The 25,937-nt window shown below is 48.3% G+C and overlaps 1 protein-coding gene across 1 annotated transcript; it reads right to left on the bottom strand.

The window, feature by feature from the left end:
* Window positions 1-1,214: 1,214 nt before the first annotated feature.
* Window positions 1,215-25,931, bottom strand: ELMOD3 (ELMO domain containing 3). The gene is made up of 12 exons (XM_077751916.1): window positions 25,751-25,931; window positions 23,476-23,752; window positions 19,484-19,561; window positions 18,969-19,038; window positions 15,075-15,143; window positions 13,992-14,080; window positions 12,490-12,613; window positions 12,119-12,241; window positions 10,502-10,632; window positions 3,005-3,081; window positions 2,643-2,770; window positions 1,215-2,163 (listed from the first exon to the last, which is right to left on the bottom strand). The coding sequence occupies exons 2-12, from the start codon at window positions 23,524-23,526 to the stop codon at window positions 1,961-1,963; spliced, it is 1,143 nt and encodes a 380-aa protein (XP_077608042.1). The 5' UTR covers window positions 23,527-23,752; window positions 25,751-25,931; the 3' UTR covers window positions 1,215-1,960.
* Window positions 25,932-25,937: the final 6 nt, after the last annotated feature.

Below are 25,937 nucleotides of genomic sequence, written 5' to 3'. Positions count from 1 at the left end.
TTGATGTTGTGCAAAGCAGCACAAAGTCACCTCCCCTGCACAGCATCTCCAGCCTTCCCTCAGTGGAGCTGTCAGCTGATACAGACAGCATGTGGCAGTGATGATTTGTAAAGGAGAGAGAGTGAGGGCTGCATCAAATCCGTGGCTCTGACATTGTTGGGGTGGTGAAGCATTTCATGTCTCCCATGGAAGGCCTACATAGGCCCTTCCCAAGAAAACAGCACAGGTTAAGATTTTTGCATCTATTGTCAGAGTGTTTCAGTCCCCTGCCTCCTTCCCCAACAGAACCAGAACTTAATCCCTGGACTGTGTTCTTGGTAATGTCCCAAAGTTGACCGAGCACCCTGGAGAGCATTACAAGGAAGTGACTTGGTTAGAAAGGGCTGCCACCCTGCAGCTAGAGGCCCATGCGCACTGCTCCCTGAGCCTGCCACAGCCTGGGCACTCACCACCGGCTCTGCTGAGTTAGGCTTCGGCCTGAGAGCCAGCGGAAGGAATCTGAGGGAAGGAACTACGGAACCTGATTCTCAAGTGGGGGCTGAGCTGTCGCCTTTCTGTACTCCGGCTCTACCGAGCCCAACAAAGCTCCCTGCCACCCTTGCAGGCCAGCTAAGCACCCAGACTGGAGGAAGAAAAGTGGACAAAGGATTAGTTCAGGTCTGGCCAAGACAGTGCTGTGTGACTCAAACTGCAGAGTCGTGGCATCTGCTGATAGGAGGGGGAGTCCCCCGCTGTTTCCTGCTTGGTGGCTAGCTGTCATCCCCACCTCTGTGAAGGGCCCCAGCTCCAGGGGGTTAGACTCAGAGAGGCCTGCGAGGCTTGGACAGTGGTCTTCAATGGGTCTACTGGAAGGAGTACAGAGGACAGGGAACAGTGCTGTGGGGTCTTGGCTGCCCCCTGCTGCCCAGCTAAGGATACCGTGGCCTGGAGGAACGGAGCCACAGAGCTACCAGCTTCCCAGAAGCACGCATAGGAAAAACACATGGATGCCTCTTAGCAACCTTCATGGCAGCTAGGGCCACGTGGCCCACTGGCTGTGGAGTGTGGGAGGCGTCCCTGGGCCTGTAAGTGCGGGATGGACACCTGTGCCCTCAGCAGGAGCGTGGCCAGGGCAGAGCAGCCTTCCCTTGGAGCGTGGGGCCGGTGCCTTCCCTGAGCTGGAGCACCTGGCTCTAACCAGGCTTGTCCTGGAGGAAAACACTTGGGGTCCTTGGCCTAGGACAAGTCTTTTATTCAAAAGCTGCCGGAGTGTGAATTTCCTCCATCATCCAGGCCAGAAAAGCACCCCTGGTGGGAACCATGCACCTTCACAGGGTGGGGTTTGTGCCGTAGTGGGGTGCCCAGCTGGTGGGCGGTGGGGATGGGCAGCAATGGAGACACCCAGCTGAAAGCTTTTGGAACCTCAACAGCGGGGCAGAGGCATGGGGAGCCGAGGGTGGGGTAAGTGTGAGGCCAGAAATCCCAGAGGGGTCCTGCAGCAGCAGCCAGTGGAGGAGGGGAAGGCTCTTGCTCTGGTTCATGCTGCCCCCTGTTGGCTGCTGCCACTGCTATTCCCTTCAAATGCTAGCCACAGGGTCCCTGTCCTGTGGGCACCCGGGGCCTGAAAGCCTGATGCCCCAGGGGTCAGAATTCTGGCGGCCTCTGTGTGGGTGTATCTTTCAATGTGCTGATACACAGAACAGCCAGGAAGGGCTTTCCCGCCTCATGATCCATTCACTCACTGGGATTACCTGGAAACCAGCTCTAAACTAGCCCAATTCCAACTGTGGCAAGTTCATTGCTCTGGAGGCCGGTCTGCGGGGTGTGGCACGAGTCTAACTATCCCTGATGTCCCTCGTGGGTGAGGGTCCGCGGCTTCCCCAAGCAGGCCCAGCCAGTGTGTACTCGGCATAATGTGCCCTATGTACTTCCAAAGGCCATGTGGTCCAGCAGTTAGGTCTTGCTGTCAGCCTCTGGTCGGTCAGATCAGTCGTGTGCCTGTGGATGAATGTGGTGGCAGGTCACACACGCCTGTGAAGGTGAGATCCTTGGAGTGAGGGGCTTGTGGCCCATAGCACTTCTGTGTTCCCAACGAGGAGGCCTGTCCCTTTGCCACTCCAGCCAGGTAGATTTCCAGGGTTTTGAGCAACCGCCTCGGGCTCTTCTTGGCCAACACTTCCAAGTCTGGAACAGAGGAATGAGAACAAAAGGCTTGAGGGCGTTTTGCACTGCACACCAGTCCAGGCCTAGCAGCTCTGGGGTGGGGGGCACCCCCAGCCCAGACCCCGTGGCGACAAGGGTGAAAGAGTCCAAGGTGGAGAGCTCTCCAGAGAGGGAGGCTGATGGACCATGCAAGCCACAGGAACTACTCATTCTACCTTGGCCAGTACAGTCTCAACTCTGAATGGTCAGGCCAACTGTTGGACCCAGCTTTTGATTCAGTAAATATGATCTGAAGTTAGAAGGGGAGGAGAGGTGGAGAGAAAGGATGACCAGCAGACTCCAGTGGGTGGGCTGATGGAGATTTTGGGAAGCTGGAGTTTGAGAAGGTGTGAATGGAAGGGACCGGGTAGGGAACCGTAACCCAAACCTAGCAACCGTGCTGGGGTCCCTGAACGTGGGGACCTTAGGAGTTCAGACCTCCCCACGAAGAAAGAGCACACCTTTGAGGACAAAGCCGGAGTCAGCGATGGTCTTCTGCTGAGTCCTCCAAACGTGTGCGAGGCGGAGGAAGGTGGCGGCGTAGAAGCTGTTCACCACTGGGATCACTTTCTGCTGCCGGTTACACTCCCTACAGCAGAAGGAGGGTGACCCGTTCTGCAGCACACAAGCTGACAGCTAGGTGCCTCCTGCCCTCTGTTCCCCCAGGGAGCCATTCCTCAGGCAGCCTGCACCTCTGGGGCTGGACTCTGTTGGGGCTCCGGGAGGGGGAGACTGGGGGAGAATGGGGCAGGAGTGGGAGGGAACCAGGCTCTGCTGGGTCGCTCTCCTCAGCCGGGTGGGGGTGACCAATGTGGGGACTCACCTGGAAAGACACTCCTCCCTTAAGGCCTGGATTGTGATGCGGGTGATATTCACGGACATCAAACAGAAGGGGAATTGCTGGAATGGAGCGGGCACAGAGTCAGGGACAGCCTGACTCTTCACATGTTAGTTTGCATTGTTGCACATACCCCAAGGACACCCCCTGAGAGGCACACACAGGTCAGTACACTCCTTAGTTGGGAGTAAGAGCCAAAGTCTCTTTATCCCATCTGCTTCCCCTGAGAAGGAAAAGCCATCACATTATGATGCAGAACTGTGTGTGCTGTCTAGTATGGTAGCAGACAGCCACACAGAGCTACTTAAATTAGTTAAAAATTAGGGGTGCCTGGGTAGCTAGGTCAGTTAAGCATCGGACTTCAGCCCAAGTCATGACCTCACAGTTTGTGAGATCCAGCCCTATATCAGGCTCTGCACTCTCTCTCCCCCTCTCTTGACCCACTTGTGTTCTCTCTCTTTCAAAATAAGTAAACAAACTTAAAAAACATATAGTTAAAAAATTAAACATAATTAAAAATCAACTTCTTGGGGGGCGCCTGGGTGGCTTAGTCGGTTAAGCGTCCGACTTTTGCTTAGGTCATGATCTCACGGTTCATGGGTTCGAGCCCCGCGTTGGGCTCTGTGCTGACTGCCAGCTCAGAGCCTGGAGCCTGTTTCGGAGTCTGTGTCTCCGTCTCTCTCTGACCCTCCCCTGCTCACGCTGTCTCTCTCTCTCTCTCCCCTAGAAATAAATAAAAATATTTAAAAAAAAAATCAACTCCTTGGAATGCCTGGGTGGCTTAGCCAGTTAAATGTTCGACTTCGACTCAGGTCATGATCTCACAGTTCATGAGTTTGAGCCCCATATTTGGCTCTCTGCTGTCAGCACAGAGCCTGTTTCAGATCCTCTGTCTCTCTCTCTGTTCTCCTCTGCTGGTTTTCTCTCTTTCAAATTACATACATAAACTTAAAACAAAAATTCAACCCCTTAGTTGAAAAAAACTGAACTCCTGGGTCGCCTGGTTGACTCAATCCGTGAAGCGTGTGACTCTTGATCTTAGTTCAGGTCATGATCTCACGGTTGTGAGATGAAGCCCTGAGTGGGGCTCTGTGCTGACAGTGGGGAGCCTGCTTGGAATTCTCTCTCAAATAAGTAAACTCAAAATGTTTTGAAAAAAACAAAACAAAACTGAAGTCCTTGGTCCTATTCACTATATAAAGTGCTCAATAGCCACCTGTGCTTAGTAGCTACTGTACTGAGCAGTGCCAATATAGAACATTCCCTTCACTGCAGAAAGTTCTACCTGACAGTACTGAACTGTAGAGGATCTTCTGGCCCTGCAAAGATTTTTCCCGGGGCCTTCCATGACACTTGGGTTCCACACCTTGGCCTGGCCACCTGCTGGCTGTGTGTCCTTAAGAAGGCAACCTGAACTCTAGGAGACTTAGCTTTCCGCTTCTTAAAACCAAAAAGGAAAGAACTTTGGGTACTGCGCAGGAAAGAGTGAATGCCCCAGGCCCGAGACTGCTGTCCTTAGGAAACCCTGCCTGCAAGGGTGGCCTTTGGCTGGCATCTGGGAACTTGGACTTGGGGAGGGTTTCCACCATCCCCTCAGAACGACTCACGTGCCTTAATTGTATGGACAAACAATATGGTTTATGCTGAGTATCTGCCTTTTCTGACTCTGGAATTTTGGTGTGTGCTACACAGAGGGTGTGTGCATGACTGCCCCCCATAAATCCCCGGGTACTGAATCTCTAGTGAGCTGCCCTGGCGGGCAACATCTCCTGTGCGGCACGATTGACACTGGAGGAATTAAGTGCATCCCGTGTAGTTCTACCGGGAGAAGACTCTCGGAAGGAAGCCTACGCCTGATTTCCTATGCATTTGCCCCAGGCACCCCTTCCCTTTGCTGATTTTGCTTCTGCTAGACTAAATCAGGGCTGTGAGTGTGACTATAGGCCAAGTCCTGTGTGTCTTCCCAGTGAATCACTGAACCCGGGGTGGTCCTGGCGACCTTGACAAAAGGGCCATGCTGGGTGGACTCGAGTCACTGGTCATTACAAAAATGCTATGAGATGGGTTTTATTACCTATAGTTCATGTTTTCTATTTTCTAGTCCACAACCTGCTCACAGAGTTACTGTCACAGCAATAGATCGTATATGCAAAATACTAAGCACAGCGCCAGACTAGGAGCTGCTAACAAATGCTCGTAATTATTCTCGCCTCAGCATGAGTAGCTGAGGTCAGCAACAACACATTTACACCTTCGTGTACTGCCTCTTTAATTACCACGTATACTTGTAGAAGACTGTCCCCTCCTTAGCCTTTTTTTTTTTTTTAATGTTTTATTTATTTCTAGGAGAGAGAGAGAGACAGCGTGAGCAGGGGAGGGTCAGAGAGAGAAGGATTCGCAGACTGAAACAGGCTCCAGGCTCTGAGCTGGCAGTCAGCACAGAGCCCGACGCGGGGCTCAAACCCACGAACCGCGAGATCATGACCTAAGCAAAAGTCGGACGCTTAACCGACTAAGCCACCCAGGCGCCCCTCCTTAGCCTTTTTTTAAAAAAAATATTTTGAGGTTTATTTTTGAGAGAGAGAGAGACAGAGTGCGAGTGGGGAGGGGCAGAGAGAGAGGGAGACACAGAATCCGAAGCAGGCCCAGGGCCTGATGTGGGGCTTGAACCCACAAACTGTCAGATCATGACTTGAGCTGATATAAGACACTCTACCGACTGAGCCACCCAGGCACCCCAACTTTTTTCAGTCTAAAAATAAAGCACGGGAACAAGAATATGGTAGCAACATAATAAACAGAGGCTCTAAACCTAGTGTTCGCTCACACTTGGGAACATTCTTCCCAAGCCCATTAACTAAAAAGCAGCGAAAAATTGGAATTCAGATCTAAATGTCTCCTTTTCTTCGGCGGTTCTTGGCCCCCAACAAGTGTTGCCTAGAGCTAAAATACCGCACTGAGGCTGTGGTGAGGAGCTGACTGAAAGCCGGCAGAGGAAACTAGACCTGCACATTTTCCTCTCTCACATTCAGGCTTAACCACCTTTGAATACTGATGCAAGGAAGACCAGATTGTCTTTTGCGGTGGCTGCTCACGTGGCCCCATCCCTGGAGATTCAATCCAGTAGTTTTGGGGAGAGGCCTGGGCACCTGCATGCCGCCAGGTGACTCTGAAGTGGGTTGTTGGCTGGTGACCACTGCTGTAAGGAGCCCACTGCTGGGCTGGCTGTCAGGAGACGTAGGTCCTCTCTGACCCTCACATTTCTCTGCTGGAAAACAGACTTACGAAGATCATCTCTATCCTACTTCTTTGCAGGCCTGTCACGTTGGCGGAAGGGAACAATGCATGGAAAGTGTGCGGAAGGCTACAAAAGTGTGTATATGAGCAAGTGTTATTATAAGGTGCTTCCTCGCCTGCCAGCAAGTAGCCCGATGTGCCCTGCACCCTCAGGGTCTGTTACAGCACCCCTTCTCTGCATGGCGTGTGCTAAACACTTCCACACTGCTGGGATTCGTGGGAGTCTGCTCCCCCACCCCGGCATGTGTACTCTTTTGCCAGTTCCCCTTTAGCAGGATGTACCATGGGTACGTGGAACTTTCCGTTACCCCGAGGAGCGAACAGGACCAGGTGCAGGCAGAGCCCTGGCCCCCAGCTGTTACTCTGCTCTCATACGTGTCTCCTAGAAAATGGTGCTTTCAAAGTTCATAAGGGCTTGAGGTCAAGTTTTACTTTAAAATCTTGGCATTGCTTATACTTCAAGGAATTTCAAAATAAGTCTGGGAGGGACCTAAGAATTGTTTAGGCCAAGCCCCTTATTTCATAGAAGAGCAGGCTGAGGCCTGGAGAGGTTAAGTGACTTATCTCATGTCCTAGCCCCATAATAATACTGCAGATGGAACCAGCATCTAGCTTCCTGACGCCTACGCCAGCCCTCTTGTTAGGTTAAACTGCTGTTCCTGGGGCGCCTGGGTGGCTCAGTTGGTTAAGCGTCCGACTTCAGCTCGGGTCATGATCTCACGGTTCGTGGGTTCAAGCCCCGCGTCAGGCTCTGTGCTGACAGCTCGGAGCCTGGAGCCTGTTTCGGATTCTGTATCTCCCTCTCTCTCTGACCCTCCCCTGCTCATGCTGTCTCTCTCTCAGAAATAAATAAAACATTAAAAGAATTAAAAAATAAATAAACTGCTGTTCCATCGCACTGGCCGACATGCATATTGTGGAGTGAATGTAAATCCCCAGCAAGGTACTTCAAGGCCAGCCAGTGAACGGATGAGAAACGGAGTGGTCAAAGTGGTCGGTCTGGGTCTGTGCAGATCAAGTACCCAGTACTTTCTCTCTCATCCTGCTGCTCCCTCGGCCTGGGATGTTCCCCCCATAGACATGTGTCTGGCTTGCTCCCTCACCTTCAAGCCTGTCCTTGAAAACAAATGAGGAGGAGCTCCTGGGTGGCTCAGTTGGTTGAGTGTCCGACTTCAGCTCAGGTCATGATCTCCCAGTCTATGAGCTTGAGCTCTGCATCGGGCTCTGTGCTGACAGCTCAGAGCTTGGAGCCTGCTTCAGATTCTGTGTCTCCCTCTCTCTCTGTCCCTCCCCTGCTCATGCTCTGTCTCTCAAAAATAAATAAACGTTAAAAAATTTTTTTTTAAAAAGAAAGAAAACAAATGAGCAATTTGGCATTGGCAATAGCCCTCTACCCTGGGCCTCCACATGAAAGAGTTCCAAAAATGGTAAAAGAGCTTGAAACAATGTGAGCAACAAAATAAGTAATGATATTACTGGGTTGTAACCCATAGTATAAAATAAATATCTAGGAGTCTATACTGATATAAAAACAGAATATTTGCACAGTCTCAAAGTATCTTCCCTAAGACAGTTACTAATTACAAAGGGAAAAATAATGATTCTACAGGGAACAAACCTGGTAGACACCTTAAACCCATGATCAAGGTTAACCTTACTAGCAGTAAGACATGTTGGCATTATGTGCTCCTGAGCTGAGGCACAGAGAAGGGCACTGCTCTTTCGTGGTGTTCTTGCCAAAAATGCATAACTTCACTCTAAAATTTGTACGGTGGGGCGCCTGGATGGTTTAGTTGGTGTGTCTGACTCTTGATTTTGGCTCAGGTCACGATCTCACGATTTGTGAGATTGAGCCCGGTGTCAGGCTCTATGCTGGGCAGGGACCCTGCTTAGGATTCTCTCTCTCCCCGCTCTCTCCACCTCTCCCCCACTTGTGCTCTCTCTTAAAATAAGTGAGTGAACATTTAAAAAATAAAATTTGTATGGCAAACTGAACCCCCCAACCTTGCTCTTTCTTTTCCATTTCAGTTGATGGCCACTCTATCTTTCCAGTTGCTTAGACTAAAAATCTCTTTTTCTCATACCCCTAATCAATCCATGAGAAAAATATGCAGGCTCTACTTTCTTTTGTTTAAAGTAAACTCTGCTTCCAATGTGGGCCTTGAACTCATAACCCCAAGACCAAGAGTCAGATGCCCTTCCAACTGGGCCACCCACCCTAACTAGATCTACTTTCTTAAGCCCATATGCTTAAGATTCTATATCCAGAATCTGACCACTTCACACCACCTCCTCTGAAAATACCCATCATCTCTGACTGGATTACAAAAGCCCTCACTATAGACCATTCTCAACCTAGCCGCTGAGAGGATACATTTAAAAATGTTGAGTTGAATCATGTATTCCAGGCTGCTGGAAACCCCTGCTTTATTCAGAGTAAAATCAAAAGTCCTTCCCATAATCTAGCAGGCCTTCTGCCATCCGGTGCCCATCAGTCATATGACCTCCCTTCTGAGTGCTCCTCTGTGATCCTTCCAGTCCGGCTGGCTCTCTGGTGCCCCTTCATGTGCCAGACACACTCCTTCCTCAGTGCCTGTGCTCTTGCTGCTCCTCTGTGTGGAATGCTCTCCCCAGATACCAACTGGGTCAACACCTTCACCTCCTTCAAGGTCTGGTTTAAGTCCCACCCTCTCATAAGAGGGACCCTGAGCACCCTAACCTTACCCCACCTGTTCTTTCTCCTTAGCACTTATCACCTTTGAGCATCGATCATTCATTTACGTGTTAGCCTCACTGCCTTATCTTCTGTGCTAGAAGGATCTTTGCTTTGTTCACTGATGTATCTCAAGCACTAAGCACAATAACTAGCATAGGGAATGCTGAAGAAAAATTTATTTAGTGAGGGTTCCTGGGGGGCTCAATCAGTTGAGTGTCCAACTCTTGATTTCGGCTCAGGTCATGATCTCACAGTTTGTGAGTCTGAGCCCCGAGTCAGGCTCTGCATTGGCAGCATGGAGCCTGCTTAAGATTCTCCCTCTTCTTCTCTCCCTCAAAATAAATAAATGACTTAAATTTTTTTGTTTAGTGGAAAATTCCAGGTCCTATGCACCTGGCATAGATGAATGGCAGGAAACAGTCAAATTTGTTTTCTAAAATGGTGGGATGGGGGGCACCTGGGTGGCTCAGTCGGTTAAGTGTACAACTTCGGCTCAGGTCATGATCTCACAGTTCGTGGGTTCAAGTCCCGCATTGGGCTCTGTGCTGACCACTAGCTCAGAGCCTGGACCCTGTTTCAGATTCTGTGTCTCCCTCTCTCTCTGACCCTCCCTTGCTCATGCTGCCTCTCTGTCTCTCAGAAATAAATAAGACATTAAAAATTTTAAAGAAAAAAAAGTAAATAAACATTAAAAAAATTCTAAAAATAAAAGAAAATAAAATGGTGGGATGGGGCACCTGGATGGCTCAGTCCATGGAGTGTGAGACTTCTGATCTCAGGGTTGTGAACTCAAGCCCCACGTTGGATGCAGAGATTATTTTAAAATAAAATCTTAAAAAAAAATAAACAAAACAAAACAAACCAAAGGTGAAACTACCACCTTTTATTACTTGGGAAAACATGACACCCGACCCCAAAGAAGGCTTGGACAGACCGAGGGCTACAGAAGCCACCTCTGGCCTGTAAGTAAGAACGTGTGTCACTTGACCCTCACAGGCAAAGCTCCTCCTCTGGGGCACATAAAGCCTAACTCTTCTCCTTCAGGGTCAGGATAATCCATTAATATTGTTGAAGGGATTCCCTCAGGGAGGACAGTGAGTTGACACATTAATATCACAGCTGTGTCCCGTGCTTTTATATACTATCTCATTTAATTTCCCCAACTATCCAACTGAAGTGTCCGTGATTTCCATTCTATGGATGAAAGCAACCAAGGCTCTGAGGAGTTGAAGCACTTGCTTAAGACCCAGGCTAACAAGTAGTTAGTGCAGCTAACAAGTAGTGCAGCTCAGATCCCAGTGTAGGTCAGGCTAGCGGGGGAAAGCCTGGACCTGGTTTGGCCCCAGTTGTCCTGAGAGCCTCCAACCGCTAGAGACAGCACCCTATGGGGCTCTCTTGATTTCAGGAGCACCGTGCACCCAGATCCTGGCTCCACAGCCCTTTCTTCTGGATCCCCAGCAAAGCCCCACCTGGATATGGTGACGAGACAGGCGGAAAATCTCCTGGGCCATCAGCAAAGTCTTTGAGTCCATCACCAGGTAGAGCAGGTGCAGGAGGGCAAGGAAGCCTGCTCCTCTCAGGTCTGTGGCCGGATTTGCTCCTGTAACAGAGATGAGGACATGGAGGGTGACGGCGAGCAATGCCAAATGAAGCCCCCCTCCCATGAGCTTCAAGGACTTTACCTTTGCTATAGGCCAAGTGTGGAGTCTGGACTTCCACCCCTGCCTGACTGTAACAAGGTGTCCCTTAGTTTCTCCAAGGTAGTGTCAGCAAACTGGGGAGCTGGGACTGAGCCCCCAAACCCTTGTGATGTCAATGAAGTCTACATGGGACTCCTGTAATGAGTCCTGTAGTTCGGTACCGGGGCCCCCTCTTAGCCAGTGACACTAGCAGGGCCAAACAGGGTGCCCAGTGGCTCAGCCAGTTGAGTGTCTGACTCTTGGTTTCGGCTCAGGTTATGATTTCAGTTCTGTGAGTTTGAGCCCCATGTTCGGTTCTGCACTGCCAGCAAGGAGCCTGCTTGGGATTCTCTCTCTCCCTCTCTCTCTCTCCCTCTCCCACTCTCTCTCTCTCTTCCCCTCCCCTGATCATGCTGTCTCTGTCCCCCTCAAAATAAATAAAGAAAAAAAGAGTTACATTTATCTTGATGACACTGAGTAATACATGGAACTGTGGAAACACTGTATTATACACCTGAAACTAATTTATCACCAGCAGGACTACTTTAGAAAATGGCTAAAAGAAGTTCTTGAAAATGAAAGGAAACGATAAAAGAAGAAATCTCAGAATATCAAAAAGGAAAAAAGAACAATGGAAAAAATAAACATATGGGTAAATACAGCAGATTTTGCTCCTTCTCTTGAGTTTTTAAAATTGATGGTTGAAACAAAAATCATACCACTGACAGGATTATCATGGCATATGGAGGAAAAAAATTTATTTTTGTTTTTTTATTTAATTTTGAGACAGAGAGAGACAGAGCACAAGTGGGGGAGACACAGAATCTGAAACAAGCTCCAGGCTCTGAGCTGTCAGCACAGAACCCAATGCGGGGTTCGAACCCACAAACCGTGAGATCATGACCTGATCTGAAATCAAGAGCAGGGATGTTTAACCAATTGAGCCAACCAGGTGCCCCTAAAATTTCCTTTTTAAGTGAAGACATTTTCCTATTTCATATAAAAATAACTTGATATGATTTTGAAAATAGTTGTATAATGTAAAACAGCTGAAATCATTTTGTTTCACTCAAAAAATAAAGTAGTCTAAGTAGGTAAAAGGAAAGAGGAGAAATAAAACACTAGATTCCAAATCCTATCACTCTGATGGTTTCTGTCTCACTTAGAGTAAATGTTTGACAATGGCCTGTAAGGCCACAAGTGATCATTTCACTTCAGCCACATTCCTTGCTATTACTCAAGCATAGTGAACATGCTCACCTCCGGGCCTTTGCATTTACTGTACCCTCTTCCCCCGCAGATATCAGGCCTCAGGGCATCGGCATGATAGGAAGAGGACTGTCTGGGCTCTCACTCTAGTGGTGGAAGCAGGGGTCAAAGAAAAGATGAACCATTCCTGGCTCTTACCCTGAAAGCCCAGATCTTCCCAGTGGGCTCCGTAGAGGGCACAGTCAAACTTGGAGCCAGTCAGCTTCTTATAGATAGTCTGGAGGACGCGGCCATGCATTGGATCTTGGTTATCCAGGCCACCTACCCCAAAACACACCCCCCACATCAGATTGCTGGCCTCTAAAGGGACAACTGAGGGTTTCCCAGAAAATGGTTCGCAGGAGATAGATCTGGACTGTACTTACATCACCGTGTTCTCCCACATTTTCATCCCGCAGCTCCCGCTCTCCCCCACAACGTGGTACAGTCAAGACCTCTGGCTTAGCCTTGACAATGGGTAGGCAAACAGTGCTCTCTGCCTGCCCACAGATGCAGCCCCGGGCACTCACACTGAGCAATGGTCAGGACCAAGTCCCTTTCTTCACGGAGGCCCTGGTGGAGCTTCGGAGGCCCAAAGAGGCAGTGCCGGAGGGCAGCGAGCCCAGTCCTTCGAATAGTTGGCTGGATTCTTTTCTGGGGAGGAAATTGCAGGCAATGAGCAGAGCGCTGAGTTCACTTGCCTTTTTTTTTTTTTTTTTTTTTTTAATTTTAGGGAGAGAGAGAGAGAGAGCATGAGCAGGGGAGAGGGGCAGAAGGAAAGAGAGAATCCCAAGCAGGCTCCACGCTCAGCGCAGAGCCCGATGCGGGGTTTGATCCCACAACCCTGGGATCATGACCTGAGCTGAAATGAAGAGATGGACGCTCAGCCCACTAAGCCACCCACGCGCCCCTCTGAGTTCACCTACTTAACAAACTGGCCTTCAGAATAAGCACAGGGACTGTTGTTGCAGAAAGAAGTAGCTCCCCTACTAACTGGCTGGTCTGTGGGCCAGCGGAAGGGGGCAGAAGCTAAGAAACGGCTGCTCAATCTCTGGAGACAGGCTCTCTGACCCCTAGGAGTTTTGTAAGTAGAAAAGAGATGTCCCCAAATACAGACATTATTAGCCTGTTGTCTGCATTTGCTCCTCCGGGCTTCTCCAGAGCTGCCTGTTCCACTGATTGCCAAGAAGGCTGGAGATGGCTGGCGCCGGGAACCTCGCTTTGCTCTGACAAGAGCCAGGCCAGGTTTCCTGGCAGGGCTGCTTTACCTTTTGTAGGTCTGTCTCTTTCTGGAAAGGACATAGAGTATAAAGTCTCACAGGTCCTCTCAGCTTCCAGAGTGAGGGAGCCAGTGGGGAGGGGCGTTTGGTGAGAACTTTTTTGGAGCTGGATCCCTGAGGAGTGGCTGGAGCATTCTGTCTGTACCACAACCAGCACCGCCTCAAGCAGGTTATGCTGACTTATGGCTTCAGGGCCACCACAGCAGGTCTTAGAGTTTTCTGATTTGGGGAGCTTCTGGCTCTCTGGGTCCTAAAAACCAACCCGATTCTTGTCTTTGCTGCTTCTCTTAAACCTGGTTTTACGTTGGAGATCTGAAATCACAATCCTCTTAAAGTTACTTGTAGTCACTCAAGATGACCCAGAAAGCCTGCAAGCTTTTATTCTCTTCAATGTTTCTTCTTTTTCCAACCTCACATATTTTTAAAATTCTCAAATCACTTCTGGTTCCCTGAGGGAAGAGAAGATTTTCCTACAATGGCCATGAATTTCTCAGCTTTCGAGACTGGCTGCCTTGCTTCCTTAAGGAACTATCTAACCACAAGAACTCTGGGGACATGGTCCCAAGAAGGGCACTGGGGTCCTAGATGAAGCATGGGTCCTTAGCTACCCCTGATTCTGTGCTCTAAGATTTCTTAGGTGAGGTAGGGTCCTCAACTGGAAGCTTCTAGCTTGTTTACCCGGTGTGGGATAGAAACCTGGCCCCTGGGAAGAAGGTGCTTTGCCTGAGAACCCAAACCTCCTTACTTCATACCTTGAAGGAAGAAAGGTCCACAGTCTGGAAATGCTGCAGCGCCTCACTGAAGGAGATTAGCTGCCCCGGCTGGTCTGAGCTGGCCTGACCTGTAGCAAAAGAGAAGACAGTCCAGGATGGATAACAGTAGTCATTCTGTCAGCGAGCATTTACCGAGGGCCCTCTGGTTCTCACCTCTAAGCCAAGTGCTGGCCTTCAGCTGCCAACGTCAGATACCTACAGCTAAAACCAATCCTCTTTCAAGGGGCTGCCATCATCTGCTGGGCCAACTGCCTTTTTAGACGGTGCTGTTCAGAGGCTTGCTAGGCTGCCCTCTGCAGTTGAGTAGGGACAGATCTGCCCTGCAAGGGGGGGTCCCTAAATTCCACTCATCTGTGAGGAGGCAAGTCACTGATTGGAGTAGGTACCCCTATAGGAACATGCTAAGGTCTGTTTAGGGGCCTTTCCTAACCACTACTTTGCCCCTTCTCATACCCTCTATATGAATGACCCCTTCTCTGTCCTTTGGTACTGTCCACAGGAATTAACTTATCAGTTAGCAGCTATAGGTGAGGACTGATACAGTCCATTGTAATGACTTTTCAGGAGCTCCAGGAGAGCTCAGACCATGTATGGGTCCCAGTTCTACCCTCTGATAGCTCCATCTGAACCTGTCAAAAGAGGAAGTGAGACCATTTTTACCCAGCCCTCAGAGCCTTCCAGCAGATGGCTTCCACCCCTATCTCCGGAGACTTCCTTGTACAGTGAACAACGTTAGGCAGGGACCCAGGCTGCCAGCCTCCATCCTTCTGCTCGACCTCATCACTCTGCAGAAGCTGATCCCGGCCAAGGTCCTCCCCATCTTCTCTCAGGTCTGAGTAGATGGCAGCCCTTTCCCCATGGCATTCGTTCCCATTTCCTCCAGAGGGAGAATGTCATCATCTCTGGATTTGGAGAGATAATTTATTCTATGTCTGGAGCTAAAACGAAAATGCTCAGTAGTTGTCTCCTAATCTCAGTGTCACAAAAATGTTAGCCACATGTGTGGATGGAGCCGTTACTAGCAGCGGGGCTGTGTGGGGACAGTGCCATTCCTGTGGTTACCTGTCTCTGTCTGGATGTTGTCCACAGCTTCCCATTCTTCTTGGGCTCTGAGAACCTCCACACTCACAGCTGTAATAGCAAGAAAAGGAGACCCTCTGAGATCTAGGCTTGTCCGGATCGCGGCTGCAGCCCCAGCCTTGTCTGCCTGTCTTGGGTCTCACTGCCCTCAGATACCCTCTCCACACGGCTGCCAGAGTGAACGTTCGAAAAGGCAGACGTGATGCCAGCCTCTGCTCAAAGCCCTCCAGGGATTCTCCGTAATTCTCAAGATAAAACCCACACTCTCCAGCACAGCATCCAAATACTTTCACAATCTGGGTCTTTCTTGCATCTCTACCTGTGCCGTCAGGCATGCAGAGTCCCTCCATGCCTCCCACCTGCGGTGCCTCTGCACAGACCGTTCCCCCACTGCGGACAGTCAGCACCCCAGCCAACTCTGACGTCAGCCCTCACCCGCACACCTTTTTTGACTCCATGAAGTCTGAACTGGAAGCCGGTCCTCCATAAGCTCCTGACACCCAGTGCTCACCAGAGCTGTAATGGGCTCTCCCACCACACCGGGAGCTAGAGGGGGACAGGGTCCAGAACCTAGCTCAGTGCCTGACTCAGGGCAAGTGCTCAACAGATGCTTGCTAAGTGAACGAAAGCAGCAAGACAGGCTCTCTATGACCACCATGCAGCCTCGATAGCCCTTTCTCCAAACCACAGCCATCACTCTCTAGCCCAGACTGCTGGTGGCATGTCCTGTCATGGGCGTTTCCCCATTTGCGAGAGAGGAAATCAACAGATAATGGAGAAAACGGAGAGACTTGAGTCCAAGAACCCAAATCATGACCTCTCCAGCCTCCATCTCCCGTGGCAAAAGTGAGGGGGCAGTTCCTCTCAGCCATGCAGTCTTGACCGAGGGTAGCACAGGACAATACACTGTTTTGAAGGCATACTTGTAAATAAAATAAAATCACTAAAATGCTACTGGAAACTCAAACCAGTAACAAATGTTGAGGAAGAGAAAGCTGCTGGGAAGCCACGGAGGGCTGTTGCTGAGAGCACACTCCAGAGGCCTTCATCTCCGCCGCTCCTGCCGGTGCTCCCGTGGGCAATGCGCTAACCATGTGCTGCTGCTCCTGTGCTGCCGTGAGGCTGGCATAACTCCTTAGCTTCTCAGGCCGCGACGTGGCCCAAAGAGCAGTACTCAGTGCATGCCAGCTAGAGTCACTGACCACCCTGGGTTCGGGTCCGGGGGGCGGTGGGCAGTGGCAGCAGGGGACATGGGTTCGGATTGATTTCTAGGGAATTCAATCTTGCCAGCCCCGCTCTGGGGTGGGCCGGGACGCCGAGCCTCAGGGCCCCCAAGCTAGATAACCTCGCCAGGATACAGAGTGCCTGACCTTGGGTGGTGAAGAAAACGAAACTTCCTTCCAGCACTTTGGATCCCTGGGAGATGAAAAGGAGGGAGAAAGCGGCTGAACAAAGAGAAGAGTGGAGCGGCAGCAGGGATCGCTCAGGATGGCGCGCCGAGGGCCTTGTCACCCTTCACCCTCACCCACACCCAGCTTCATGGACTCTTCACCTCACTGGCCCTCATTCCAAGCAACCTGGCCAACTTCTCACCCCACACACCCTCACCTACAAAGAACTTGGCAGAAGCTTGTGAGTCAGGAGGAGAAGCCTCACCAGCAAGATGTACAAATCTGCTGAGACTGCAGGTCAGTCAACAGGAGGTATAAGGTCCCAGCCAGCAGCTGCACTCCGGTGCCTAAACACTGGGGACAAATGTCCAAGGCATGCAAAAGCACCTCCTCCCCTTCCTCTTGGAACCAGGGAAGCTCCTCCTCCGTCCAAAGACAATCCTGACATAAATACTAGTGCCCCCCTGACTAACAGAAAACAGTGGAGGCAAAACACAAACCTTTAGGAGAGTAAATACAGCTCACATGTGCACAGTTCTTTATCTTTCTTCCTCTTTTGACTGCCTCCTTTATTTGGGCTCCCTTTCACTTACACACGAAATAGCACTGCTGATTTAGTAAGCTTGCTTAGCTTTATCTATCTATCTATCCAAGATTTTATTTTTTCAATGTTTATTTTAAGAAGTTTCTGTTTTTTTTAAGTTTATTTATTTTTTAAAATTTATTTTGAGAGAAAGAAAGCGCGTGCGCGAGCAAGCAGGGGAGGGGCAATGAGAGAAGGAGACAGAATCCCAAGCAGGCTCCTCACTCAGTGCAGAGACCAACACGGACTCGAACTCACAGACTGTGAGATCATGACCTGACCTGAAATCAAGAGTCGGATGCTTAACTGACTGAGCCACCCAGGCACCCCTAAATGTTTATTTTTGAAAGAGAGGGAGACAGAGGATCTGAAGCAGGCTCCACTCTGACAGCAGAGAGACCAATGTGGGGCTCAAATTCACAAACTGTGAGATCATGACCTAAGTATAAGTTGGATGCTTAACTAACTGAGCCAGCCAGGTGACTCCCAAATTTTATTTTTTAAAAGTAATTTCTATACCCAACGTGAAGCTCGAACTCATAACCTCAAGATTAAGGGTCGCACACTCTACAACTGAGCCAGCCAGAAGCCTCATGAGCCTATAAACTTAAATGAGCTGTGAGCAGTCTGGAAGAAAATTGTAATCATTCAATACGATTAAAAATATCTGGCATATAAATGCCAGTTGTACTGAAATATAAAATATTTTGGCATTTAAAGCAAAACATCTAATAAATGTTAGGTTTGTCATCATACAGCGAAGATAAAATTCTTAAAAAATTTTTTTTAATGTTTATTTATTTGAGAGAGAGAGAGAGCAAGGGGCAGAGAGAGAGGAAACACAGAATGAAAAGCAGGCTTCAGGCTCTGAGCTGTCAGCACAGAGCCCGACGTGGGGCTCAAACTCATGAACTATGAGATCATGACCTGAGCTGAAGTTGGACGCTTAACTGACTGAGCCACTCAGGTGGCCCAAAATTCTTTTTCTTTTTTAAATATTTATTTTTAAGAGAGTGTGTGAACAGGGCAGGTGCAGAAAGAGGGGGACAGAAGATCTGAAGTGGGTTCAAACTCATGAACCATGAGATCAAGACCTGAGCCAGTCAGATGTTTAACTGACTGAGCCACCCAGGTGCCCTGATAAAATTCTATTAGAAGAAATTTCATATATCTCCAAATAATTTTTCTACATTAGAATATTTTTAGCAAGCCCCAAATTTTTGGAGATTATATTTTCAGTTTATGGAATTTAAAGATGACAACACAAATCAATGAGCACTTACTACAGATTTGTAGTCTGTGTGCTAAGCACTTTACCTTATTTAGCTCACTTATTCTTTATACAATTTCTGTCACTCACTCAGCTTTACAAGATGAAGTAAGTAAAGGTTAGAAGGTTAAGAAACATGGCCCTAGATACTACAGCTGGTAGGTGAGGGAGGCAGCACTTAACCCAGAATTATAGCACTTCATAACTAGTGTTTCTCAACTGATGAGTAGGCGTTTCCATGTCATAAACCAGCAAGTGAAATGAGCTTTAAATACAGTATATGAGAGAATCACATAAAGCAGATAAAATAGGGTACTTTTTCTAAGGCTTTTCACATGCACTGAATCATTTCATTGTCACAATATCGCTCTGAGGATAAAGGAGGCATTGGTATCCCCACTGTAGACACAAAGATGATATGGTTTCCCCAAAAGTACACGAGCAGAGCTAGATTAGGACTCAAGCCTTCTGACTCCTAATCCAGTGTTGATTCTAATTTTCTTTGAAGGATGATAAATCTATAAAATTCTATAGGACAAGTAGTGAAAGAAGTTCAAATGATGAAAAGTAGACATGGGGAGCTCTGAACATGGGTCCCACCCAGGCTCCAAGGGCCCTGAAGGGGGCCTTACCACCTGGCTCCCATCCAATCGCTTCAGCTGTCAGGGCCCGGAGGATGCCATTGTTCTTCAACTCTGAGATCTGTAGGGGCAGCTGACCTTTAGTGTGAGGGCAAATCCACACCCCTCCATCCACACAACCAACCCCCACCCTTGGAACTGGAGACCAGAAGGATGAGTTGATTAAAGCCAATCTTAAAAGAGAAGCACATGGAAAACTCCAACTCTGATGTACAAGTTGGGCGATGTGTGGACAAGCATATGCTCTCCTTTAATAGTTCACAATACTCAACTGAGACTGTGGTGTGCCTTTGGTATTCCCACTGCACTTTAGTCTGCTTCACTAGAGTAATTATTTTGCTAGTCAGAGGTTGTTTTGCAAGTTTGTGCCCCACACCTCTGCTCCCAAGTGTGAGCTCCTAGAGGCAAGGTTTGTGCTGTCCTATGTCCCTGGTGCCTGGCACCACAGACCAACATGCAACAGAAGCTTGTACGGGCAGGAGGTACTGGGCTTGGGTGATACATACAGGAATCCCTCTGAAAGCCTGAAGAACACTGTTGTCCTTGTCATATGGTGAAGGACACCCAGCACACACACTTTCAACCTGTAAGACAAAGCAGGGTCAAGCTCTTGGGCACATATAGGTCTTCCAAAGTTGACAGCTTAAATGTCACACCTTTTTCCAATACCACACCCATGAAAATGGCTAAACTCCTTAGAAGTCAACTATAAGGAACACTGTAAGGGAAACTTGCTTAATCTAGTCTTAAGAAAAACTGCAAAAAGCTTAATTAATGCTATCTCAGATTTCCTGGCTCCATGAAACGTCTCAGGGCTCTGAGTAAGTAAAGTTCAGTGAGGCAGTTCCGTTACCTTTGGACATTCTGCTCAGCTAAACCTTGCCCCATCAGAGCTTAAAAAAACCACTTGAGGGGCGCCTGGGTGGCTCAGTCAGTTAAGTGTCCGACTTTGGCTCAGGTCATGATCTCATGGTTTGTGGGTTCTAGCCCCGCGTTGGGCTCTGTGCTGACAGCTAGCTCAGAGCCTGGAGCTTGCTTTGGATTCTGTGTCTCCCTCTCTCTCTGCCCCTTCCTTGCTCACGCCACCTCTCTCTCTCTCTCTCGAAATAAATAAAACATAAAAAGAAAAAAAACACTTGAACAAATTTTGCCATTCAGATTACCAATACAGGTCTAATTTTCCTAATAACGTTGGAAATAAAATCCTACAAATTAGTTAGGAAAAGAAACCCATCCCAGTAAAAGAACAGGCATGGATGTGGACAGCTTACAGAAAAGGAAGCATAAATAGTTCTGAAACATACAAAAAAATGCTCAAAGGCACTCATAAGAGAAAGGTCAGGGGCGCCTGGGTGGCTTAGTCAGTTAAGCATCTGACTCTTGATTCTGGCTCAGGTTATGTTCTGATGGTTCATGAGCAGAGCCAGCTTGGGATTCTCTCCCTCTCTCTCTGCCCCTCCCCCGCTTGTTCTCGCATTCTCTGAAAATAAATAAATAAACTTAAAAAAAATAAGAGAAATGTCAAATAAAACTACTCTGAGATTGGGGTGCCTGGGTTAAGCATTCAACTTCAGCTCAAGTCATGATCTTGCAGTTCATGAGTTCAAGCCCCTCGTCTGGCTCTGTGCTGACAGCTCAGAGCCTGGAGCCTGGCTCCAGATTCTGTGTCTCTCTCTGGCTCTCTGTCCCTCCCCCATTTGCACTTTGTCTCTCTCTCTCTCAAAAATAAATAAACATTAAAACAAAAAAAAAATTTTAAACTACTTTGAGATAATATTTTTTAGTTATCATGTTAGCAAATATCAAAAAGTGTGATGACACAGTGTTCGCTCGCGAACCAAGGGTTAGAACACCCCGAAGGGTAAACTGTTTCCACCTCTACATCTTGACAATACCTGACAGAATCAGATATACTTTGTACATTTTGGGTCTGCAATTGCATTCTAGGAATTTACCCAACAGATATACTTGTCTATGTGCAAAATGACATGCTTATAGCACCATTCATGGTAGCAATGCTTGTAATAGCAAAAGGCTAGAAAAACCCTGAATGCCCACTAAAGGACTAGCTAAACAAATGAGAGCATATTAACTCAATGAGATCCAATATAGCCATAAAAAAGAATGAGAAAGTATTTTGTGGACAATATGGCACAATCCACGTGAGATATCTAGTGGAAAAAGCAAAGGGCAGAATATATACACTATTTTAACATGTGTATTTTCAGAAAATACACAAATACATTTGTTTGGCTCTGCTGACACTGTGTCCAGAATTACACCCAAGGAAGCAGTGACTTGGCCTCCAGAAGAAAACTGGGTGGTCGGGGGACAAGAGTAGAAGGCAGTTTTTTCAGTATAAATACATCCTCCGTGGTTTTTTGGAGTCTGGACCATGTGAATGTATTATTTTCTCCAAAATAAATAAAAGAAAGAAACTAATGAAAATTAACTAGTAAAAAAAAAAAAAAGTCAATGCTTGTATTAAGGCCCCAGAATTCCAGCCTGTTCTGTTACTCTAATCCCCCTCCCATACTTTGCCAACTACTACTCCTTAAACAAAGCTTTGATTTCTTTATGACCAGGACACAAGAATGGATGCCGACACACACCGCAGCTGAACAAACTCCTCCATCACTGGCCTCATGATGCCCCCTCACTAATTTCTTTTTACAATGTTTATTTATTTAAAAATTTTAAAAATCCTTATTTATTTTTGAGAGACAGAGACAGAGTGGGTGTGTGGGGGCGTGCGGAGCAGAGAGAGAGGGATACAGAGAATCCAAAGTAGGTTCCAGGTTCTGAGCTGTCAGCACAGAGCCTGACGCGGGGCTCGAACTCACGGACCGTGAGACCATGACCTGAACTGAAGTCAAGAGTCAGTGTTGCTCAACCGACTGAGCCCCCCAGGTGCCCCGAGGCCTTCTCACTATTATTGCCCACTTCAGTCCTGTGAACATACTTGCTGTAGTTCCTCTCGCCTCTGACCTTGGGTCGTGTGGTTTTCCTCCAGAATACACCCCTACCGCCACCTTTCCTGTGGCCTCCAGTCCCTTCAAGATCAGTTGTGTCTCCTCAAGGTGGCCCACCTTACCCACTGGAGCTACACTGCAAGGGTCTCTCCCCTTCTCTCAGCCCTGCAGCCAGCACAAGCTCCCTGCAAAAGGTCTGCGTGCCAAGAAAACAGCTCTTCTGAGTTGCTTCCTCGGTGTTGACGGTATGACAAACCTGTTCACAGCCCGAGTCTGGACATTTAGACAGGGACCCGAGCTTAGGATTCCTGCTACGAGTACCTGCTTTGCTTTCTCTGGGGCATCTTTTAAAATAATTACTTACAGTTGAGCCCAAGAAAAGTTAGTGACCTCTACCTTATGAGTAACAGGGGTGCTTGCTCATGATCTGGGACCAAGGACCACCCTTACCCTGGCTCACTGGCCCCTCTGTACACTCACCCCTACCACATTTCTGGGGTAAGCAGTAAGTCTACTTCTACTTACTCTACTTAGTACTTAGCCATACTCTGCTTCTTTTTTGTGAGTATGTTGAAATTGTACCTAGAGGGTTTTTTTGTTTTAATGTTTATTTCTTTTTGAGAGAGAGAGAGAGAGAGTGCAAGTGGGGAGGGGCAGAGACAGAGGGGGACAAAGGATCTGATGCAGGCTTGCTGCTGTGAGCACGGTCACAAACCGTGAGATGGTGACCTGATTGGAAGTCAGACATTCAATCGACTGAGGCATTCAGGTGCCCAGTGCCTAGAATTTTTACTTTCCCCAACACAGTCTATCTTTAAATCACACTCTGCTGCTTTGAGTAGAGGAATCTTTTCTTATACTTCTTTCCTATTTCTGACACCCATTAAGACTGTATTAGGCACAAAATGTGTTCTCAAAAATACGTGATGATTCACTATGCTGAACAGCTCCCTGCAGGGATCTGTGTGCTCAGGATTCATTTCATCCTTCCTTTTCCTCTTCAATTCAGTCCCTTCCAGTGGCCAAAGACTTCTCTCTGTAGTACAGTGAAGAAAACCTTCCAGGGCTCCCAAAGCAAAGGCTTTGTCCCAGGGGCCAATAGATGTAAGGCCATTTCTGGACAAGGCAGGGAGAAAGGTAAGGGAGGGAGGGTCAGCTCCCAGGCTCACCAGTCATCACCCTAGGATAATCAAGCCAAAGCATCTATTTGGCAAAGGGTCAATAAGGTAAACAAACTGATGAATCACAAATACCTTGAGGGATTCCTCATTGAAATTCTTCTCTCACTCAAGCAAATCCAAAACAAAATCCCACAATCCATTTAGAACATAAGCTACTAACAAAGGCAATTGACTCAGAGATGAATAAACACAAACTTCCCCTAATAGAACAAAGAGCATTATAATTAGGCTTTTCCTATAACATTTCTAAAGTTCTACATTTTTGTGATATATCCTCTGTGTTATCACTATTCACAACATATCCCCAACCAACACCTTCTTTCCTAAATAGAAGTGCTTGCTTACCTGTCCATCTCTTAATTCTTTCTCATGGAAAGAGCGAGAGTTTTCATTCATGACTCAAAGTCATTCGTTAAGTGAACTTTATCCTTGGCCTCAGAAAGGAGTCTAAAAAGGATGAGAAGTGCGGGGAAAGCCAGAGACCCAACTGCTCTGCCTTTGCCTTCCTTCTTGGCAGTCATTCAGACTAAGAGTAGGAAAACAGTCCCTATGTGCCGTCACCAGGGTGTGGGAGGCTTCTGTGAGTCCTGAAAGAAGTCCCTGAGGTCTCTGACATCTCAGCCTGTTAAAAAAAAAAAAAAAAATTTTAAAAAGAAAGCTAGTTTCATCATTCAGCAAAACCTTTATAAAGTAAAAGTGACTTAAAAAAATTTTAAGCAATAAACTTATTCTGAATAAATCAGCTGGTTTAGTCAAATGCCTAATCCTATCTATGCTAGATGAAAGCTAGAGGAGTCTGAGGGTTGGATTCTCAAGTGTCCAGAAGGCAGAAGCAGCACTGGTAAATGCTGGGGTCAATTCTAACAATGAATTCACTGGGATTTGGGGACAGCTTATCAAAGGGGTGAAACTAATTGGTGGCATCCTGGTGGAAGCGCTTGGGCTTTGCTTAGGTTCCAGACACAGGTTGGGTCTGGGGGCTTATAATACTAGGCCTGGTTCCTATGATGATAGAAAATCAAAATGTAACACATTGCCTAGCCTTCCTCAGTGAACACCGATATTGTACACGTTGCAGCCGCTTAGCCAGTGTGGCTAACTCTAAGGCAGTCATCCTGCGGGCCTGCCTTGGGAAGGGGGCTGGACAGGCCCACAACTTACCATGGAGGAACTAGACATCATGGATGCCTGTTACAACAATCTGGATCATAGGTGGGCAGACAGCCCACACACCACTGACAATCACCTTTTACAGACATGGGTAACTTAGGAAGGAGGGTGGCCTCTTTTGAAGTCAGCTCCTCACTGTGGGAACATGATCCAGATTCCCTAAGAACTGGCTGCCAGTAACAAACTAGAATCTTTGCCAAGTGGTAGGATGCACTGATTCCTAGAATCAAGAATGGGAATATTTCCTGGCTATTAGGCTGGACATTTGGGTCACCGTAATGTAGCAGGGAGGACAGTGTTTGGCGGTCATGGTACGTCTGGAACTAGCTCTCTCTCACTGTATCTTCTGGGGCCTCAGCATCCAGTTCCCTTTCCTTTCCCTTGACCTCCACAACACCATATAACAAAACGTTCACACATTAGCCAAGCCTGGGAAGGTGACAGGCAGGTAGGTATGGTAAGAGCAATATCAAGAAGCCTCTTGTGTTTCTGTGTGCGAAATGAATCAAGCAGCGTAGAAGCATGACCAGCTTCTCACACCCACTAGTGCCTCAGGTCTGGCTGGAGCTCTGGGGGCTTCAACCAGGACAGTTACTATCTGTATCAGAGATAGAAAAGAGCAAAAATTCTGTCAAAAAGGCAAGTAATGGAAGTTACAAAATCACTCCCATCAACATTAGTTAAGTTCCTTACAGTTGGGGGTGCCTGGGTGGCTCAGTCAGTTAAGCATCCAACTTCTGCTCAGGTCATGATCTTATGGTTCATGGGTTCAAGCTCCGCATCGGGCTCTGTACTGACTGCCAGCTCAGAGCCTGGAGCCTGTTTCAGATTCTTTATCTCCCTCTCTCTCTGACCCTCCCCTGCTCACACTGTCTCTCTCTCTCTCTTTCAGAAATAAATAAAACATTAAAAAAAAAAGTTCCTTATTGTTGGGCCCAAGGAAATGGCCTTGGGTCCTTTTCAAATTAAGGATTTATGATATACCCACTTTAGGCAAGGAGCTATACATTAAGGGAGATGATTTTCAAACTTCCTGCTGGAGCTTTAACTCTTTGAATAGGTATTTACTACAGAAACTGGGTCCATACTTCAAATATAAACGAGCACGTAGGTCTGACAGTCCTTTGATCATCAGGCTTGTCGCTGGCAGCAACTCGACCCTCACAGCCCCACGGAGGGAGCGTAGGTGTCGTGGGGACCCAGCCAGAGCCATGGGGGCGCTCCAGACCCCCGCCGCAGGCCATCCAGGGGGGCGCCGCGGTCTCGGACGGAACGATTGGCCCTCGCGGGGGGAGGGGGTGGTGGTGGCAGAGGGCTGGGTGCTCGCTGGCGGGGACTCGCGATCTCAGCAGATCTCACTCCATTAAGGGACCCCGCCAGACTGGGGGTGTGTGGATTCCGGACGGAAACCTCCTCGCCACACGGTGCCGAAAACAGGTAAGCAACTTGCCTCCGGTCATTCGGCGAGCCCTCGGCAGAGCGCGGACCAGAACCCAGGCTTCCTGGGTCGCAGGCAGGATTCTCTCTCGGGCCTGCAGCTCCCAGGCTCGTCTAGGTCCGGGAAGACCATCTCCACTCCACGCCTCCTCCGCAGAGTCGGGGGGTCGGGGGCTGCGGGCCGGGGGTGCAGGGCCTTC

Source organism: Crocuta crocuta, unplaced genomic scaffold, assembly GCF_008692635.1.
Source record: "Crocuta crocuta isolate KB4526 unplaced genomic scaffold, BGI_CrCroc_1.0 scaffold430, whole genome shotgun sequence".
NCBI classification, from domain to species: domain Eukaryota; kingdom Metazoa; phylum Chordata; class Mammalia; order Carnivora; family Hyaenidae; genus Crocuta; species Crocuta crocuta.
The sequence above is the reverse complement of the archived record's forward strand: the minus strand, read 5'-3'. Positions and strand labels throughout refer to the sequence as shown.

Excerpts from the sequence above, each read along its gene's own strand:
- ELMOD3 (XM_077751916.1), bottom strand. The coding sequence starts at position 23,526 with ATGAATGAAAACTCTCGCTCTTTCCATGAGAAAGAATTAAGAGATGGA. Across the intron at positions 19,562-23,475 it reads AAGAATTAAGAGATGGACAG|GTTGAAAGTGTGTGTGCTGG; the intron begins GTAAGCAAGCAC and ends TTTGTCTTACAG. Across the intron at positions 19,039-19,483 it reads AGGCTTTCAGAGGGATTCCT|ATCTCAGAGTTGAAGAACAA; the intron begins GTATGTATCACC and ends CTGCCCCTACAG.